This window comes from Podarcis erhardii (genome assembly GCF_964252035.2).
Source record: "Podarcis erhardii genome assembly, chromosome: 5".
NCBI classification, from domain to species: domain Eukaryota; kingdom Metazoa; phylum Chordata; class Lepidosauria; order Squamata; family Lacertidae; genus Podarcis; species Podarcis erhardii.
Window position 1 is genome coordinate 23003796 of NC_138509.1, and position 16795 is coordinate 23020590.

The following is a 16795-nucleotide window of genomic DNA, read 5'->3' on the forward strand; positions in this document are numbered from 1 at the left end:
TGGCTGGTAATTTGATACCACTGATATTGTGCTGACACAGCGAAAGGCTTGCATCCATGAGGAGCACTGCAGTAAATCCTTGGTCCAGTGACAGTAACCGTTGTCACCTTGGGAGTGGTCCCCGGGGAAAAGCCTCTCTCCTTAGAATCCTTGGGATGTAGAATCTTGGACACTTAAGGTCAGGCCTCCTCAGAAGTAGTTAACAGAAGAAAAGCTGAAAATGAGGGGGGAACTTCCTATGGTTCAGGGAATGAGCCCCATCTATCTGTGCCAGATCAGATATTTCCTATTTCCATCAGTTCTGGTGTACACATAATTTTCAACATGTCCAGTTAGTCTATTCTACCAGGAGCAGAGCAATGGTCAGGCTTCGGGGACCCTTTTGCCGTAGATAAGCAGGCCAAAGTGAAAAGAGTTGCTTACCATTTAAAGAGTCTTTAATGATCACAGCAAAAGACCAACACAGCCATTCTCGAAATGACGGTGTTTCCAATTAAGGTTTCCACCCACTTCCCCCCCTCGTCATTTCTGCGCCTTGCAACCTGATCTTGCAACCATTGTGCCTTTTGTGCAGCCACCTTATTTGCTCTACGTGTCCTTGGACTGATAGCTGGACAGTCTCCAGTGAGAGAGAGTCTGTTAGCTCTATCTCTTCCTGTTCTACTTCACTTTGCTGTTCAAACCCCAGTTCATCCCAACTTTTGTCTTCAGAACTATGCCCTTCTGCAAACCATTGTTCCAAATCTATACTGTCCTCCTGCTCCTGGGTAGCTTCAGGATCCAAGGGGAGGGGGAGGCTCCCACCATTCCTCATCAGAGCTGTACTTCTCAGCCTGGTCTCTCACTCCAAATGAGTGGAGAACATTTTTTGTGTGTGAAATGCAAAGGGATCCTAAGATCTTGGAACTGTTTTACATCCTAGGATGGCGGCGGCAAGCTCCGTGGCAACAACAAGGTGTTCTCAGCCACAACCACTGTCACAATCAATGTGGAAGATGTTCAGGACACACCTCCGATGTTTGTCGGCACTCCCTACTATGGATATGTCTATGAGGACACTCTGGCCGTGAGTACCACAAGAATCATTTCTTGTGCTCCCTGCCAAAATGATGTAGCTTCTGCAACAAATAACTGGAGGGGGGAAGGATGCAAAGTGCACATGTGCAAGGAGATTGCTGATTTCCTTTCTGACAGTGAGTGCTCCCCACAAAATGTCCAAGGTCCCTGGACCTTAAGGGGTCACTTTTCAGGGGAGTTGTCAGAAACTGGGCAGAGGAGGAATGGTAGAGACCGCCTCCCCAGCCTGACCCTTCTAGAGGAGAAGAAGACAATTCAGAATTACAACAGGGGTTTGAGGGAGGTCACAGCTCAGAGGCAGATGAGGGGGAAAGCTGGGAAATAATGGGAGAGGAGGAAGAAGAAGCACCAGAGGGGGGACAGCTGACAGACACAGTGTCTTTAGAAAGCATTCCAGAATCCCCCTCTCCCAGAACCCAGCAAGCATTGAAAGTAGGAGAGCAAAGAGCTCAAAGGCAAAGGGCACCTTTCAGCACCCATAGCGATGACACATGAAGAAATGGGAGGGATGGAGGGGGTGGAAACTCACTCGGGGCAACAGCATTATCCAAGAGGCTGAATTCCAAGCCTCTCTCTGTGAATATTGAATAAAAAGCAGATGGTAAGGACTTTTTCTTGTCTTGTACATTCCTGGCAACCTGCTGTGGGGGTTGGGTCCTCTGATGCCTGACAGGAGTGTGAGCAGCTCCTGCTTCAAGAGGGGGCTGAAATATCCTTTCACCCCACTTCACACGCAGTGGATTGTATGTACACCATTGGATTACGCCTGATGCTCCAAAATTAATCAATTAAAATCAGATCATATTGAAACTGCATCAAGTTTTCCAAGTGTTTTTGGAAAGACGGTAGGCAGAAAGGAGATGAACAAAGAGAGAGTTGAAGCAGACTGGGGGGGAACATGTACCATAAATGGCTTAGCAGAAGTATTGCTTAGACAAGCCATGTTCTTACAGAATTAATTTATGATGCTCAGATATAACGAAGGGTTGTAGCATGATTATACACACAAGTTGTCCCCAGCTATTTGACTTTGCCAAATGGTAAGGCCAAGCCTGCTTAATGTTCAAACTGAACTTATGTACTACATCCACTTCCGTTTTCAACCTCGGCAGAAATCCAAGTTCAACCTGCAGGAGCTTATAAGGTTTGGTTAATCCTGGTTTAGCTTGTGCAAGTGGATATAAAATTCTCCAGAGCTGAAGCAAGCTCATAGTTTAGCTCTGTGGTGCTGCAACTTGCTGTTCAAAGCATGTTTACGGAGGCTTCCGCCTTCACAATCTTCAGTTATTTCTGTAGACATTGGTACCATATTTCACTGCCCATATTGTTGTAGCCTGCCCAGTTAGAGGCCAGGAGAGAATGATTTTGAGGAATATTGGAGGTGTTTTTCATGCACTTCATAATCCTTGGCAATAAGAGGTGCCATAAAGCTGTGAAACATAATAATTTACTTTGTGCTGCTATTAACCAATGATCTGGAAATGCCTATAATTATTAAATACGCCGAGTTGTGGGGTTTTTTATGGAGCTCACAGAGGAAATCAGGGATAATTAAGCATTAATCACCTCCACTGTGAGCCCCATAACCAAAAATATTATCATATTATAATGATGGAAAAACTCACCTCTTTCCCTGCTTAGTATGTCAAACTCCACATAGTAAAATGCTATTTCGAGGTTTACTATTATTTACAGATCCAGGTGTTGCCCATTAAACTTGCAAAGGGAGTGGATTTTCAGGTCAAACGTTTTTTTCTCTCTTTTTAGCATATTGCTTTCTTAGCTATTGAAGAGGATTTCTTCCTAAAGCGCTTTTCAAAGCTCTACAACTCCCCCCCCCCCAAAAAAGCTTTCCAAATAATTGCAGAAGGATGTCTCTCGCTCATTAGAGTCCAAGGCAACTCTGAGATGTGGTCAACCCCTCCTATCACTGAGGAAAAAGTTGCTGGTCCTTACTTCTTCCACCAGAGATATCGAAGCTCCTTGATTTGTTATAAGCTCCTTGAACTTGGTCTTGCCGCGTTCTCTGCTAAATACGCCATAAAAAAATATAGAAAAGTTATTCTCTGAGCAGAACTACAAATACAGATCAGGACCTTTAGTTCCTCTCTCTTTAATCATTTACCATATCATGCTGGTGAGCTTGTGTTTGGCAAGGCTGTCTGCAAGTAGAGTGCTCAGTTTTATATTGTGTTGCCTGTCTACATGGGAGAGAGCTGATGCATTAGGTTGGCTTGGAGTTATATTTTACAGCAGTTTTACCTCCCTGTGCTCCTTGTTTTCTTTCCCTCTTTCTCTCTCTCTCTCTCTCCCCAGGGTTCTGAGGTAATAACAGTTGTTGCTATTGATGGGGACCGAGGGAAGCCTAATGACATTCATTACCGTCTTATGAATGGTAAGTTTACTGGGTTGGTTTGAAATCTTAAAGGAATACCTAAATCCACCGAACTCACTGTTTAGTTATGGTTTCATATATGCAAGGAAGCCTATCAGATATAAAAAAACAGATGTACTTAATATTGCTTTGATTTGCTGTAAAGCTATTTATTTTATTGATTGATTGATTGATTGATTGATTGATTGAATTTATATACCGCCCTATACCCGGAGGTCTCAGGCTGGTTCACAGAACAAAATCAAAATATAAAACCACAAATTATATAATCAAAATAGATATTCACTCTCACTGTGTCTAAGAAGGCACAGGCAGGTTCTAGGAGAGTCAAAGGCTTCTCCCAACATGGTGCCCTTCAGACTACAACTCCCTTCAGCCCCATGGCCAGGGATAATAGGAGTTGTACACATCGGGAATGGGCATATTGGCCTCCATGGGACTCAGCTATAAAACTGCAAATGAAACATTTAAAATGTGTTGTAAAATGCAATATACAAATGCGACTCTAGATGGCGATGGTGAGCTATGCCAAATCAGATGCATTTTTCAAAACTTTTTGGGGGGGCGGTAAGCATTTTCACAGCGTTGGAGCTTTTTTTGTATGTGTGTGTGTAGATACCACCATTGTCTGCCTGTGTTTTAGCAGGCCTGTTTCTCCTCTTTTAATGAACTGCATTTGGTTATGAGGATTGTGATGATGAGTGAACCAATTTTAAGCCACTGGGCAGGATTGCCAGTTGGCCGAGACTCTGTTGCAGGGGTGATGCTTGAGAGTCAAGGGCCGGTTTATGACAGATCATGGGGAGTACAATAAGACCTGGGTCTAGCATTTGTTAGTGGAGATAGAAAGTAGTACATAGCCAGGCAAGGGAAAACCATGATGTCACAGTGGAGCTCTGATAGACATGGGGTGACAGGAGCAAATGACAAAGGTTTTCCTTTTAAGTTTTTTGTTTTTTTTCCAATTTACATTTTATATTGTCTTAACAAGTTTTTTGTTATACAATCCCAAATGACAAAGGTTTTCAGTCCAGATGAACTAGCCTGCTTCCTTAACTCTGGCCCCTCCACACAGAGACTATGTTTCTACTTTTACCCTTGACAGCCAAGCTAGATTAAATCCATATGACTGTCTTGATTTTTGTTTTTAACTTAAAACTCTGTTAATTCAATCAGGGCAGCTTTGTTGGAAGGAATTAGTCTATTATTTTAAGCTGCTATTAGTGGTGGGGTTGCGGGGGGTGGGGAGAGAGAGATCCAACTAGAGCATGGTATTATCTGCAGAATATTTACCCTCAAGCTAAGGATTATTTCACACATAACTTCTATCTTCATATTGGGAAAAGGACGCATTTTGTAATGTCAAGTACCTGGTGTGTGAAGGATGATGTTGAGAGTGCCTTTTTTACCTGGAATTCTCCTAACTGGACCTTGGGGAGATAGCACAACCTGGCTATCTCAGACTACAAGTGATGGCAGCAGACTGTGTTAGTTTAAGTGCCTGCCGGCCCAAATCATGTTAATAATAATAATAATAATAATAATAATAATAATAATAATAAATTTATAATTTATACCCCGCCCATCTGGCTGAGTTTCCCCAGCCACTCAGGGCGGCTCCCAATCGAGTGTTAAAAACAATACAGCATTAAATATTAAAAACTTCCCTAAACAGGGCTGCCTTCAGATGTCTTTTAAAAATAAAATAGCTGTTTATTTCCTTGACATCTGATGGGTGTTCCACAGGGCAGGCACCACTACCGAGAAGGCCCTCCATCTGGTTCCCTGTAACCTCACTTCTCACAGGGAGGGAACTACCAGAAGGCCCTCGGCACTGGGTCTCAGTGCCCGGGCTGAACGATGGGGGTGGAGACGCTCCTTCAGGTATACAGGACTGTGGCCTTATAAAAAAGGCTGTATAAAAGCTGAAGTTGTGGAGAGAAAGGGGGAATTCAAGTGAGAAGAGCAGCAGGGGTGGAGGATGTGGGTGCGGTTGGGGCAGACCGCCCCAGGTGTTTTCACTGAGGGGGGTGACATTTGGCGCGCTGCTAGCCCACGACTCCCAAGCTCACCCCGAGCTGTTGAGGGAAGGGGGAGTTGTGCTGCTTTGCCAGTGGCATTCCCCCCTTCCCCCTTCGTTTTGAGAGTCTGGGGGAGGCTTGGGAGTCTCAGGAGGAAGGCTCACCGAATGTCCGCCATCGGCGACTCGCTCTGCCTCCAGCTGCAGGGCACGTGTGCCGCTCCATGCACCCGAGCAGCTACCCCGTGCCTGGGGGGGGGGGCATCCTCCGTGCCCTGCCCCCCTTGGGAGCTCACCTGCCCTGGGCAGCGTGGGCATATGCTCCGCAGCTGAAGAGCAGAACCTTCCTTCCTCACTTCTGCAGTTTATCTCCTCACAGATTGTCTCCCAGGTGTTATTTTCCCCTCCCTGAAAGTCCCGCTTTCAGTTTTGGGGTCCAAACTGTGGGGGCCAGGGGAAGAGAGGTATAGAACTGGAATGGGAGAGTGCAGCTCCTTTCATCTACATCCCATTTTGCTCTTCAACCCCTCTCTCTCTCTTTCTTTCTTTCTCTCTCTCTCTCTCTGAATTTATATGTGATTGGGGCACACCCAGTTTCAAGGAATAGGTTTTCTGCTGTTTGACTTTCAGTAGCTTTATAAGAATGACGTACGGACACGCCTCAATCTATTCCGACATTTATTTGCATTTTTATCTGGTCTTCTCCATTCCTCTGCAATCAGTTTATTTTGCACGTCTTAGGTTGCACTTCATTATCTGCCAATGTGAAAATACAGGGTGAGTCTTTTAAAACAGGCCCCGTGGAATATGTGTACTCTGTATCCATGGGGCCTCTTTTAAAGGACTCACCCTGTATATGCATTTAAATTGCTGTGGTTGTTATTGCATAGCACAAAACAAACATGCATATCATGGCGAGTTATTTAAACTACCAGTTACTTTCCTTACATGTTGTAACAACAGATGCAGGATTTCTGCATACTTGTTCTTCCCCAAGCTTTTTGTACCATCTCAGTCCCATGTGAAGTTTCATACCTGTTACCCAGTAGAATTGTAGGAAGGTCTATTATTCTTATTAAAGAATAAATAATGCTAAACCATTGAAAAGAACTTTATATTTTATATGCTGGCAAATCCTCCAGAAAACACATGATGAACCATGCTCTGAATCATCTATTTCCACATAGCAATTAGGCAGTGAATAGCATGATATATGAGCACTTGAAACTGCTATTGACTTCATTTCCATTGTAGTCAAGCTTTCCTTTTCTGCCCTATGAATCTTGATAATGGCCCTCCACATAAGTCAATCCATGTTCAGTGCAAAGTCTAATGCCTTCTAATGAAGTCACAGTTATTGCAGATATTAGCAAAATGAGACATTATTGGGCAGTTTTCAAAATGAGCATCAGTGTTAAATTAGAGAAGGAAACAGAGAAGAGTATCGATGCTGTTTTCTTTAACTGGATTTCCTACACTTCTAGTTTCAAAGTAGGCTTGGCTGAGCCCCAGAACATGTTTCATCCGTCGTATGAAAATTCTCCGGAATACATGCTGCACTCCTGTTGTACTGAACATGTTGAACATGCATGCACCAGTCAGGGTCGCATGCATGCAGCTCTGGTCAGAAAACTGGGGATAGCACTGATAATTTTTTTTTGTCAGGTCTGAAGGGTAGGGGAACAGGGGCACTCAACTTCCCTATGGCAGTGTCCCCAGATGTTGCACTGCTTGAGAGTAGACCTGAGTCAGCAAGATTTAAGGCCTGGGGTGAGATTTATGAGGGACAGGAGCTCATGATCTACTGTGGGTTCCCTAGTTTATCTGTGCTAGGGTGCAGGTGGAGCTGTGGTCTAAGCCACTGAGCCTCTTGGGCTTGCCGACCAGAAGGTTGGTAGTTCGAATCCACACGATGGGGTGAGCTCCTGTTGCTCTGTCCCAGCTCCTGCCAACTTAGCAGTTCGAAAGCACGCCAGTGCAAGTAGATAAATAGGTACTGCTGTGGTGGGAAGGTAAACAGTGTTTCTGTGTGCTCTGGTTTCTGTCACACCAGAAGTGGTTTAGTCATGCTGGCCACATGACCCAGAAAGTTGTCTGTGGACAAACACCAGCTCCCTCAACCTGAAAGAGAGATGAGCACCACAACCCCATAGTCGCCTTTGATTAACCATCCAGGGATCCTTTGCCTTACCTTTTACCTTTATCTGTGCTATGAATAGGAGAGCAAACTATATGGATGTCATTTTGGAGAATGCACTCAGAGATCGCTGCCAGCCACCTTCAGTGATGCTCTCGTGAAGGGATTGAGCTTGAAGTGAAAGTACATGTTTGCTTTTAGACTGCCTGGCCTTCACAACTCTATCTCTCCCTTACAGTATCCTGTTAGTCAGTTGCTAGGATCAGAGGGTCAGAAAAGATTTGAGCTGAGCTGAGGTTGCTGTCAGTGCCCAGGCATGCACAAAGGCGTGCATTGTGCCAGCACATGCATGCACATTGACAGCAACATATGCTGCAACTTCAACAATTTCTGGCTGAACAGGGACCTGGGATAGCTCAGTTGCTAGAGTGTGAGACTCTTAAGCTCTGTGTCATGGGTTCAAACCCCTGTTGGGCAAAAGATTCCTGCATTGCAGGGGGTTGGACTGGATGACCCTCAGACTCCCTTCCAACTCTACAATCCTATGATTCTATGCAGTGCTATTTTTCTAGAAAAAGAGGTGCCAGAACTCACCACAAACACCTCCCTTGTTCTATTTTCATGGCAATGGCACCCACCAGAGAGGTGCGGGAACTGAGTTCTGGCAAGTTCCGGCTGAAAACAAAACCCTGATTCTATGATTCTAGTGGCTGGCCAAGAGTATAATATTTTGATTGGACCAGTAAACTTAGTAGTAGCTTGGAATCCTACCTGGCTGCTGAACTTTGTCAGAAATCTCATGTATGCAGTTCCTGTGTGTGCATGATTCATTCTCTTTGTGGAAGCTTAACTCTGTGTGCATATGTCACTAGCTAGATTGGACCAATTATGGTGTGAGAGGTAAAAATTGTAGTTGTTTAGAGAGATGATTGGAAGAGAGCCTTTTTTTATCCCACCCATACTTCCATGTATGGCAGAAATGGGGTTCTGTATAATTGAGGACTGGACTCAATATTTTCTCTAGCACCTTCCTTTTTCTACTTGGCTGTGAAGACAAAAGATGGTCACTCTTTCTCTAAGTCTGCAAAATATTCTTATTTATGTATGTATACATCACCAATATTTATTTCCCCTTTTGGCCACATACAACTCAACAAGCCAAATGCAAGCAATCCACATTGGTCTGGTACTGGTTCTAGATTGGGTGAATCATGAGCAGCCCAGTTCTAGAAGACTAACTAGATCTAAAAATCAAGATTTTAACACTTACAGCTGCCTCAAGAAGTCATCAGGGAAAAAACCCCAAGCCTCTTGCATGACTCATATCTTTTCACATTTTTTTAGATTACTTGGAAATGGAATGTTTAACACCTAAGATACAAGGATTTGGGTTTGCCGCTTCTGTTGCCATTGTTGTTGTTGAGCACCGAATGCCCGAGATACAAGGAACTGAGTTTGTGGTTGAGGCTGTTGTGTGTTTTTCAGAAACATGTGCAGGAAAAGGAATCTGTGAAAGTTAAACTTCTCACATACTTGAGCTTTGTGAGAGGAGTTTGCACTGTTGGAGGAATTAATTATGCCCCAGCAAAGAAAAGTGTTCTTTTTCAGCTTTTGCTTATGTTTTGCACACCCGAGCAATTCGGCATTCAAAGATAGATACTGAGCATTTAAAGGGAAAAATCTCTCACACAGAGAGAGTGTACCTTCTTCCAGATCCTGTCTGGAGCACATATGCTTATTCCTCACTGGTTCCACTCCCTTGTGACATGATCCATTTCCACATTGGTGGAGCCAACCACACATGGAGGGATTGGCGCAGGAGTGCATGCAAGTAACCTGTACTAAAAAGGGAGGGTAACGTGGAACTGCCTATGGGAATATTGCACAGGCCTCTCATTCCCAGCAATGGCGTGTCATGCTCCAAAGTGGGTTCATGAAGGACACAGAAAAGTACCAGGTTCTACTAAGCCCTATGCTAACCCCTCTGTGCATGGATGGCTCCACCAGCAAAAGGACGGATAATTCTGCAAGTCATTCTTTTTTCTTCTTTGGCAATCACTCATAGCTGAGTAAGATTGCCTTCCATGAACACTGTCTTAAAAGTGAGTCCGTAAGTGACTGTGGAGGCCAATTCTGGATCCACACATCCTTCCACAGTTGGGACATAGGTTTCCGGGTGGGAGTTGATCATGGTGAGGGTTTGCCAAACGTGCCGTCCTCTTAGCACATTTCTCCCTTTCGTCCTGAGTTTGAGCATCTTCAAAGTCCATGACACCTTTGGAAAAGGATGTTCTCCAATTGGAGTGCTTGTAGGCCAGTGTTTCCCAATTGTCAGTGCTTATACTACATTATTTTTAGATTTGTCTTGAGAGAGTCTTTAAACCTCTTTTGTTGACCACCAGCATTACGCTTTCCATTTTAAAGTTTGAAATAGAATAGTTGCTTTGGAAGACGATAATTCGGCATTCGAACAACATGACCAGTCCAACAAAGTTGATGTTTGAAGAATCAGTGCTTCAACACTGGTGGTCTTTGCTTCTTCCAATACACTGACACTAGTTTGCCTTTCTTCCCAAGTAATGTGTTGATTTTTTGTAACTACTAGCTATTTTGCTGTCACTTCAAACAGCAGAATCATTTGACTCACCGACCACCCTTTTTAGTAAACAAACTTGTTAAATTTGTTTATATTGGCATTTGTTGGTGGTTGGTAATTCCCCAGTAAGCAAAACTAGATTGGTATTGTAAAAGTAATGGTGTCCATTACAATAGCCTCTGTGGTATACAATCAACTCCAGATAAGATCCCTAAAGCGATATTTCCATGAACACGCATGTAAGATACAGGTTCATATGTACCTGTGTATTTGCACAAGTAGGGTGTAATCTACACACATATAAAAAACGCTGTTGTCAGAGCTGCCTCTAGGTCCCAGCTCACAGAGGACCAACGCCAGGCTGATGTTATGTACAAAAGTCTTTATTGAAGTTTAATTTCCATTTCAAAGCCAGAGCGTGCAGCCCTACGTCTAGACTCTAGATTGGCGAAGTCCCGTCTGAGTCTCCGCCCCTTCCACACCAGTTTAAGATCCTAGCCCTGCTCCACCTCCTGCGCTGCTCTCTTCTCCTCTGGGTCCTCCTGCCCTCTGGGGCATTGCCCTTTCTGGACTCTTCCGACGCTGAGTCGCTTAGCTCCTCCCCCTGCCTCCGGCGTGCTTTAGGACCCGGTTCCCAATCCTCACTCTCTGCTGTCCCGCGCTCCTGTACATTTGAACTTGCTTCTCACGCCAACCCAGTGACCTTTCTCCTAACCGTTACACTACTTCTATCACTGCCTCCCTCCTCCGTGACACTGGTCGGATCTGACCTCCCTTCCATGAATCTTCCGATTCGCTGGAGAGGCTCATGGAATCCCTCGGACCACTGTCCCCTCCTACGCTCCCTTTGGATTCCTCCCCCTCGCTCTCCATCTCCCATCTTCCCTGTGCCTCAGCTCCTGAGCCCCTGACATCCATCCCCCCCTCGAAGCCCCCCTTCCCCCCTCCCCTTCTTCCGGTGTGGGTTCTGGGTGCTCCAGTGTTGTGGGGGTGAGTGCATGGTACAGTTCTTCCCCCGTGGCGTGCTGCCAGCCGGATAAGTCCGGGAAGTCCTCCATGGTCCCGCCAATGGCGATCTCCTCTGCTTCCATCTCTTGGGAGGTGTGTTCGAAACCTGGATCTACCCCCAACTCGCCCGGTGCCCCCCCTTCCTCTGTTGTCTGGGGTGACACTGCGTGCCATGGTCCCCTCGGCAGTTCTCTGCGCCAGCCCACCTCAGGTTGATCCTCCCACCAATAAGACCCGCCTGTACCAAACTCTGAGAGGGATCCCTCTGGGGAGCTGGTCTCCTGTGACGCCTCTTCAGCTGAAGAGAAACCCTGGAATGTGCTGGTTGAGAGTGTGGGTATGAAAAGATATTCGTCGAAATAATCCGCCGGCATGGGCCTGTGTGGGTACAGTGCGTGGAACTCGTCTTTGAGGTAGTGCTCCTCCACCGCATTGTATGGTACCCAGTTGTTGGCGCTGGCCGGGGTACCTTCCCTGGCTAGTAGATATTCAACCCCCTCTTCCCTCCATCTCGAGTCCAAGATCTCCATGACCTCGTTGAGCGGCTCCTCCCTCGGTGCCCCCCCCTTTGTGGGTGCGCCTCTGAGCGGACTGGGAGCTGTCCCTGGTGCTTGGAACCTGTGAGGTGCCTTATAAGGCGTGAGCACCGATCTATGAAAGACCGGGTGCATTCTGGATCCTTCCGGGAGTGTCAACCGGAAGGCCACTGGGTTGATCTGTGCCTCGACTTGGTAAGGCCCTAGCTGCTTGTGTCCGAGCTTCTTCTTAGCTAACAATCTGGCCGGCACTGCCTGGGCTGCTAACCAGACCCAGTCCCCCACCCGTATGTCCTCACCAACTCTCCTGTGTTGGTCTGCCTGCATTTTGTAAGCGTGTTTAGCTAGCTCCAACTTCGGAGCTGTTCGTGGACCTCCTGTAACTCCGCCGCCCAGTCCTCAGCTCCCTGCGGCTCCCCCTCCCCGACTTTCTCTAACCCCGGGAAGGTTCTGGGATGCCGCCCATTGTTGGCGAAAAACGGTGTCACCCCCGTGGACACGTGCTTCGTGTTGTTGTAGGCAAACTCGGCCAGTGGTAGATAGTCCACCCAGGTCGAGGGCTGCTGGTTCGCGTAGCATCTCAGGTACTGCTGCATGATGGCGTTGACCCTCTCCGCTTGTCCGTTGGTCTGCGGGTGTCTCGCCGACGATAGGTTGACCTTGACGTTCAGGATGCCCATCAGCTTCTGCCAGAAACTCGAGATGAACTGGCGCCCCCAGTCGGACAGGATAGACCGTGGTAGGCCGTGCACCTTGAACACGTGGTCTATGAACATCTTGGCTGTCTGTTCCGCTGTGGCCACCTTCGCGCAAGGAATGAAGTGGGCCATCTTGGTGAACAAGTCCACTACCACGAGTACCGCTGTCTTGCCTCGCGAGCTGGGCAGATCTGTGACGAACTCCAGGGCCACTTTCTCCCACGGCTCAAGGGGCGTCTGTAGCGGTTCCAGCAATCCCGCTGGCGGCCTGTGTACTGGTTTGGCTCTTTGGCATGTGTCGCACCTCTTGACGTAATCCTCGACTTCTCCCCTCATCTTGGGCCACCAAAAGTCTCTGGCTACTAATTCCACCGTCTTCTCTTTGCCGAAGTGCCCAGCGCTGGGTGCGTCGTGTAACTGCTGCAGTACCTTCGCGCGGAGGTCGTCTCCCGGCACGTAGAGGGCCCCTTTGCGGATGAGCAGTCCGTCGCGTATCTGAAACTCATCGTCCTTCGCTGTGCCGCTTCGCACCTCCTCCATCTTGGATCGTGCGAAGGAGTCTGTCTGCAACGCGCGACGTACTGCGTCCAGGTCCACCGTGGCTGCGGCGCATGCCCACGCTTTCGGTGCGAAAATGTGCTTGGCTGCCGCCGGTGCCTCTGCCTCGAGGTACTGCGGCTTCCTGGATAGCGCATCCGCCATGATGTTGCTGTCTCCTGGGATGTATTCTATTCTGAAGTCGAAATCTGCAAAGAACTCCGCCCGTCGGATGTGTCTCTGGTTCAGGAACCGCGTCATACGCCAGTACTCCAGGTTCTTGTGGTCCGTGCAAACTTGCACTGTGTGTTTGGCTCCGATGAGGAAGTGCCGCCACGCCTTGAAGGCTGCATGAATGGCCAGCAGTTCCCTGTCCCAGATGGTGTAGTTCTGCTCTGACTTGCTGAGTTTCCTGGACTAGAAAGCGCACGGCCTCCAGTTCCCTTGCGGATCTTGCTGCAACAGGACTGCCCCCACGGCTCTGTCGGAGGCGTCCGTTTCAACCCACATGGGTTTGCTGGGGTTCACATGTAGCAGTTGTTCTTCGGATGCGAAGAGTCGCTTGAGCTCCTGAAAGGACTTCTCCGCCTGCTCCGTCCAGATGAACAACTTCTTCTTGGAGCTGAGGGTGTCGGTGATGGCCGCCGTTTGCATCGCGAAACCCTTGATAAACTTGCGATAAAAGTTGGCGAAGCCGACAAACTTCTGGACCTCTTCTGGACTTCTGGACTTCTGGAGAGGCTCATGGAATCCCTCGGACCACTGTCCCCTCCTACGCTCCCTTCGGATTCCTCCCCCTCGCTCTCCATCTCCCATCTTCCCTGTGCCTCAGCTCCTGAGCCCCTGACAGCTGTGAAAATGCTTTTTAAAAGTTTTGAAAAATACATTCGATTTGGCATAGCTCACTGTCACCATCTAGTGTCACATTTGTACATTGCACTTTACAAAACATTTGAAACATTTCATTTGCAGCTGTGTAGATGAGTCCTGGGTCTCTTAAACAGCAGGTCACATGTTCAGCATGGTTGGGAAGCTATTTTCAATTAATATAACTTCCCAGTACTCTGGGTATGGCCAGTAGTTGCTCTGCACAACTAGTTACCTCTGACTGCAACTGGATTGAAGCGGATTCTTTTTGAGGGGGCTGGAAAATTTGATAGGTATATTTCTGTTTTGTAACAGGAAGTGAAGGTTCGTTTGAAATAAATAACGCAACTGGAGCCATTTCTGTTATTAAAAGCCCAAATCAGCTGAAGAAAGAAGTATATGAACTGAAAATTCAGGTATTTGTCTTACTCTCCTGCTATAAATGTTTCCCCTTACCACTTCTGATAGATCTGCAGTGTGCAGAATTTCAACTACTGCAAATGTAGTGCCCTCTTTACATAGGAGAATTGATGCATATTGCTGCTGTCTGCTATGATACCATTTAAAAAAAAAAACAATTTTCTCTGTCAATGCCAACTCTACCCAAAGGGTCTGGTGTGTTAAAGAGAAAAGAACTGGATTCTTTAACTAGGTAACCAGACAGGTGTGCATTATTCAAGTTATGCAAATTTGTTCACATATGTACTATGTATTATGGCTAAACCATAGGTTAAGCTGTCAGATTTGCACCAGAGACTGTGAGGCAAGGGACAAAGCCACGAGTCAGGGAGGAATGCACAGAAACATACCAGAACTAGGAAGTCTTTGTTGGTCAGGAAGCCTTTTGGAGTTCTTTCTGTCCAGGAGGACCAAATGGTCAGAGTAGGTCTGAACTCAAGAAATATTTCAGTGTCAGCAATGTGCTCTAATATATAGGGCAACTGCATACAGAGCTGACAGTTCCTCATTCTAGCTGAGTATGCTTAACACTGTGCAAGGCTGGGGCTGTGGGAAGTCAAATCTGGACCTTCCACCTCTGTTCAGCCCTGAGGCCAATGGTGAAGAGCTGACGTCGCTGAAGTCTCAAATGCAACCAGCAAGATACTGATACGATCAAACTCTAGAATTGCATGTTGGATGAAGCATCGTAAGCAGGAGGGAAAGCCCATGCAAATCCATTTCTTGTTCACTACAGGCTTCCGAAATCAGCCCGGAGGGTGAGGCGACTGCTCACGCCTTTGCCACGGCAACCATACGAGTTGTGGACCTCAACAACCACCCACCGACGTTCTATGGAGAAAACGGGCTGCAGAACCGATTTGAGCTCACAATGTACGAGCATCCGCCAGAGGGCGAGATTCTGAGAGGCCTCAAAATTACCGTCAATGATTCAGATCAGGCCAGTGTGGTGTTTTTGTTTTGTTTTGTTTTGTTTTGTTTTGTTTATCTGTCCTTTCTTGCCTCTCTCTTATACCTCCATTCTGGGCCAGCCCAAGACATTTTCGCACTTGAGGCGAACCACAAAATGCTTCCTCCCTTCCAGGGAAGATCGGGGGGGGGGGATAAAGATCTACATCAGGATCTGCTGCCCCTGTGGATCCTACCACCTGAGGCAGTTGCCTCATTTTGCCTCATGGGTGGGCTGGCCTTGATTCCATAAACCTTTTGTTTTAAGTATCACAGCATTGAAAACTAGGTGGTGGTGACAGCCAACAATCCATTGTCTTCTTGTCCTGCTTGATTTCCAGGGGCATATGACATTTGTGTCCTTGAAACAAAATGCTGTTAATGGATGAATATTTTGTTTGATTCAGCAAGCCTTGTCCTCTTAGTTTGACTGGGTCGTGCCCTTTCTTTATTGCATTATCGCTGATTTACTTCATCAGCCGATAGAAATAATACTCCATGCTGCCCCACTTAGTTTTTATTTTTTATTTTAAAAAATAATAATTCTGGTCCCGATCTTTCTGGAGCATTGCTAAAGCTACTCTACTAGAGCCTTATTTTGAAAAATAAGCACTCTGTCCCATATGCAGTGAGCGCTGAATGCTTTAACCAGAGGAATGGGATTCCTTTAGGTTCAGTACAGTTTATTTTATGTGGAAACTATGGCAAAGGTTGCTAAGGAAACCTCTGTAATAGCTTCCACCTGAGCTAGCAGGAGAGGAAAAGTTGAGGCCTGAAAGTTTAATACACATGAAAGGACTGCAATTATTGAAAAGAAAATCTAGTCCATCAACATGTAGCATATACTCAGTGTTGTGCTAACATGGTTGCATTCTGCTCCATATAAAAGTCAGCAGGTTCCCTGCCAGCCTGCTGCAAAGGGATAAGTAACTACTTCTGAGGCAGCCAGCCTCGTAATTGCTGCTTCTGCAGTTGCAGAAGGCAGCAAAATTTAAATTAACTGCTTACTAATATTACGGAGCAAGCAGAGACCAGCCAAAAGTTGTCACGGCCAGTATATTTTGCACAGATCTTTTGTTTGCTACATTCTACTCCCCTTCCTATCACAAGGAAACCATACAATTTTCTTTTGAGATTGAAGATTGCTTTTTAATTCATATTTATATTTCCAGTCCCTACCCAAATTGATCTTTGGTTCCGCCTGCACCTGTTTGTTCCCCACTGGAGCCATCTTTGGGTGTTCAAGGGGAAAGTTTAGCAGCACTCACTGGCCCCAACCAGTGTGCATTGTCTACTGCACATGAGGGCAGCAGGCTAGCCGATAGGATGCAAGGCAGACCATATAGTAGCAGTATTATTATTATTATTATTATTATTATTATTATTATTATTATTTATACCCCGCCAGTCTGGCTGAGTTTCCCCAGCCACTCTGGATGGCTCTCAACAGAATTAAAAGCACAATAAAACATCAAATATTAAAAACTTCCCCAAACAGGGCTGCCTTCAGATGTCTT

General features: G+C 46.4%; 1 protein-coding gene across 2 annotated transcripts in view; it reads left to right on the forward strand.

Moving 5' to 3' along the window:
* The window catches only part of CDHR1 (cadherin related family member 1), a 70184-nt gene that overhangs the window by 25126 nt on the left and 28263 nt on the right, over window positions 1-16795 (forward strand). For both annotated transcript variants that reach the window (XM_081861158.1, XM_081861159.1), the window contains exons 8-11: window positions 923-1066; window positions 3394-3472; window positions 14187-14287; window positions 15067-15270. In XM_081861158.1, the coding sequence (XP_081717284.1) occupies window positions 923-1066; window positions 3394-3472; window positions 14187-14287; window positions 15067-15270 (528 nt within the window). The remainder of the gene's footprint in view (window positions 1-922; window positions 1067-3393; window positions 3473-14186; window positions 14288-15066; window positions 15271-16795) is intronic.